General features: G+C 37.3%; 1 protein-coding gene across 1 annotated transcript; it reads right to left on the bottom strand.

Moving 5' to 3' along the window:
• Nucleotides 1-2,949: 2,949 nt before the first annotated feature.
• On the bottom strand, nucleotides 2,950-3,383 carry LOC103078768 (60S ribosomal protein L22-like 1). The gene is given in 3 exon segments (XM_082931136.1): nucleotides 2,950-3,106; nucleotides 3,108-3,214; nucleotides 3,282-3,383. Coding segments are annotated over 3 exon segments (366 nt in total).
• Nucleotides 3,384-4,132: the final 749 nt, after the last annotated feature.

Below are 4,132 nucleotides of genomic sequence, written 5' to 3'. Positions count from 1 at the left end.
CAGCAATGCACAAGGGTTTCAATATCTCTGCATCCTCACCAACACTTATTATTTTCTGTTTTTGTTTTTATAATAGCCATCCTAATGGTTGTGAAGAGGTATCTCATTGTGGTTTTGTCTTGCAATTCCCTAATGATTTGTGATGTAGACCATCTTTTTCATATACTTATTGGCAATCTGTATATCTTCTCTGGAGAAATATCTATTCAACTTCTTTGCCCATTTTTGAATTGGGTCATTTTGTCGTTGTTGGTTTTTAGGAGTTTTTTATATATTCTGGATATTAATCTCTTATCAGATATATGATGTGCAAATATTTTCTCCCATTCGATAGGTTGCCATTTCACTCTGTTGATAGTGTCCTTTGAGGCACAAAAGTTTTTAGTTTTCGTGAAGTCCAATTTACTCAGCTCTTCTTTTGTTGTCTGTGTCTTTGATGTCATAATCCAACACATCACTGACAAATCTAAATCTTGTGTCATGTTTCCTTAAGAGTTTTAGCTCTTAGGTTTAGGCCTTTGATGCATTTGGGTTTTGTTTTGTTTTGTTTTGTTTTTTGCGGTACGCTGGCCTCTCACTGTTGTGGCCTCTCCCGTTGCGGAGCACAGGCTCCGGACGCACAGGCCCAGTGGCCATGGCTCACGGGCCCAGCCGCTCCGCGGCATGTGGGATCTTCCCGAACCGGGGCACGAACCCATGTCCCCTGCATCAGCGGGCAGACCCTCAACCACTGCGCCACCAGGGAAGCCCTGTAGTTTTCTTTTCTTGTCGTGTCCTTTTTGGCTTTGGTAGCAGAGTGTTATAAAATGAGTTAGGAAATGTTCCCTCCTCTTCAATTTTTTGGGAAAATTTTGAGAAGGATTGGTGTTAATTCTTCTTAAATGTTGGTAGAATCCACCAGTGAAGCCATTAGGCCAAAGCTTTTTCTTTGTCAGATTTTAATTACTGATTTAATCTCCTTACTAATTATAGGTCCAGTCAGATTTTCCATTGCTTTTTGACTCAGTCTTGGTAGGTTATATGTTTCTAGAAATGCTTCCATTTCATCTAGGTTATCCAATTTGTTGGAGTACAGTTGTTCATAAAACTCTCATAATCTTCTTATTTTTGTAGTATTGGTAGTAATGTCTCAACTTTCATTCCGGATTTTGAGTAATTTGAATCCTTTCTTTTTTTCTTAGTCAATATCGCTAAGTTGTCAATTTTGTTGAATTTCTTTTTAAAGAACCAACTTTTGGTTTTGTTGACTTTCTCTGTTGTTTTTCTGTTCTCTATTTTGTTTATCTCTGTTTGAATCTTTATTATTGCCTTTCTTCTGCTACCTTTGAGCTTAGTTTGTTCTTTTTCTAGTTCCTTAAGTAGTAAAGCTAGATTGTTGATTTGAGATATTTCTTGTTTTTCGTGTGTTTATACATACACATTTCTTCCTTAGCACTGTTTTTGCTGCATTGCAAAAGTTTCGGGATGTTGTGCTCTCGTTTTCATTTGGTTTTAAGTAGTTTCTAATTTCCCTTGTGATGTATTTGACCCATTGCTTGTTTAACAGTGTGTTGTTTAATTTCCACAATTTTGTGATTTTTTCCAGTTTTCCTTCTGTTATTGACTTCTGACTTCATCCTGTTGTGGTCAGAGAAGATACTTTAAATGATATCCATATTTTAAAATATACTTAGACTTAATTTGTGACCTAAAATATGGTTTATACTGCAGAATGTCCCATGTGCATTTGAGAAGAATGTGTGTGCTGTTCTTCTTGGGTAGAGTGTCCTGTATATGTGTTAGATCTGGTTGGTTTATTGTGTTGTTCAAGTCCTCTATTTCTTTACTTATATTCCATCTGGTTGTTCTATCTTTTAATGAGAATGGCATATTGAAGTCTCCAACTATTGTTGTAGAAATATCTATTTCTCCCTTCAGTTCTATCAATTTTTGCTTCATACTTTTGTTTGTCTGTTATTAGGTACATAAACTTATTCTTTTAAAGCTGTTCAGGTTGATAGTTCTTTTCCAGTCGAAACACCCGTTTTCATGGGGAAGTGACCTTTTTGCTTACTCGTAGGCAGGACTGATATTTAGCCAGTATGCTCCCAATGGCCCTACTGGCTGTCTAATTTTGATTGGTCAAATGTCTGATTGGATGTTGTCTGTGCTACAGCAGTTGTTATTTTATATTACCGTCCTTTCTTTTGGGTAATAGAATTCTGTGGTCACTTTAAATTTTAAACTCAATTTTTTTTTTTTTTGAAACTGTCAAGAGAATTTAAATATTTTATTATATAAAGTTATACCCAAAATTGTGCTTCATTTTTTCACTATAACTTTAACTCAAGGACATTTGTAAAAGTAGTACACTTCAGAAATCCTGGAAGAAATTCCACTAGCTATAGGCTATTTAAATACTGCTTACATATAGTATTAAAAAAACAACAACAATAGAGGAGTACAAATGAACTTATTTACAAAACAGAAGTAGAGTAACAGATGTAGAAAACAAACTTATGGTTACCAGGGGATAAGGGCAGTGGGGGGGGAGGATAAACTGGGAGATTGGGACTGACATGTACGTACTACTATACATAAAACAGATAACTAATAAGAAACTGCTGTATAGCACAGGGAACTCTACTCAATACTCTGTAATGGCCTATATGGGAAAAGAATCTTCAAAAAGAAAAGGAGTGCATGTGTATAACTGATTCACCTTGCTGTATACCCCAAACCAACAAAACATTGTAAATAAACTACACTCCAACAAAAATTTTTTTTTAAAAGTATTAAAGGAAAGCCAGCACCATATAAACAGCATACACTTAAATCAAAGAGATGAATGCTTAACATACAGAGTAATTTTTTTATTCACTGATAAACTAAAGGTCCACTTCAAGATGTTTCTCTTGTATACTTCATGTGTTCTGTTAGCCAGCAAAGCCCTGAAAGGGACGGCTTCAGCTAGTCCTCAGACTCGGATCCATCTCCATCTTGACTAATCTGGAAGTAACGAAGTTCATAAGTCTCCTTGTCAGATGCAACCACACGAAGCCAATCATGAAGATTGTTCTTTTTAAGGTATTTCTTGGTAAGGTATTTCAAATACCTTTTAGAGAACTTTCTCATAAACAACTGTGATTTTATTCTTGAAGCGTTCGATGTGAACGACATTCCCAAGATTTCCAGTTTTTCCATTCACTTTAACCTTCTCCCGTAGAAACTGTTCCTATTTTAAAACAGAAAAAATGCCACACTAGGGAAGAAAACCCTAGATATTCACTAGGGAAGGTACCAAAATTTCCAGAATCAAAAATTCCATCTTCTACTGGATGAATAAGGTCCAAATTAAACTTCCAGGTTGACTTCTTAGGCTTCTTGTCTTTCTTCACCCCCATCTTGCACGCCGGCAGCGCGATCCTAAACTCAATTTTAACTCAGTAATTAGAACTGGTCAGTCCCGGTTATAATCAGAACTCTGAACTTGGTTGAGAGTTGATGCTCTCTTCTTCCTTATTTCTCCTTCTGCAGCTTGCTAACTATATAGCTTTTGACATCTCTGAGATTTCAGTCACAGAGGAACAAGTGTAAAGGAGAGCAGGAAAGTTCCTTCTGGATCAGAGCTCTTGTCAGATGGCTTCATGTTTTCCTGGCTTGATGAATATCAAAAGCTGCCTCTTTCGCTCTTGGGCACTTTTGGGGGTCCTCAGGAACTCCTCTCATGAGTTCACGTGGCTGTAATTTCTTTGCAGTGGGCTGTGCTCCTCCTTAGGCTGGCTCCTGCAGAAGCTCCCTCAGCTTCTGCCTCTTAGCAGTACGCTTTCACTGCAGGAATACCCTTGTGGGCAGGATCCCTCTGAAAATAACTCCACGTATGGGAGACTATATTTATAGTCTAGTTTTTCTTTGCTTCCTTTCTAATTGGCGTTAAGAATATATGTGCAAATTTACTAGGCTGATGATAGCCTGGACTCAGAAGGGTGGCTACCTTCCATTCCAGAGCAAGCTGTATTCTGAGCATTTTCTAGAAGTACAGACCCTGAAGACTAGGTCAGTGTAGCAGGCTAAAAGCAGAGGTTTTTGTATCTCACTGACCCAGGTGTGAGTTCTCTGCGTGTGATTTTTTTTTTTTTTTTTTTTTTTTTTT

This window comes from Lipotes vexillifer, unplaced genomic scaffold (assembly GCF_000442215.2).
Source record: "Lipotes vexillifer unplaced genomic scaffold, Lipotes_vexillifer_v1.1 scaffold496, whole genome shotgun sequence".
Classification (NCBI taxonomy): Eukaryota; Metazoa; Chordata; class Mammalia; order Artiodactyla; family Lipotidae; genus Lipotes; species Lipotes vexillifer.
This window is presented reverse-complemented; position numbering and strand designations above follow the sequence as displayed.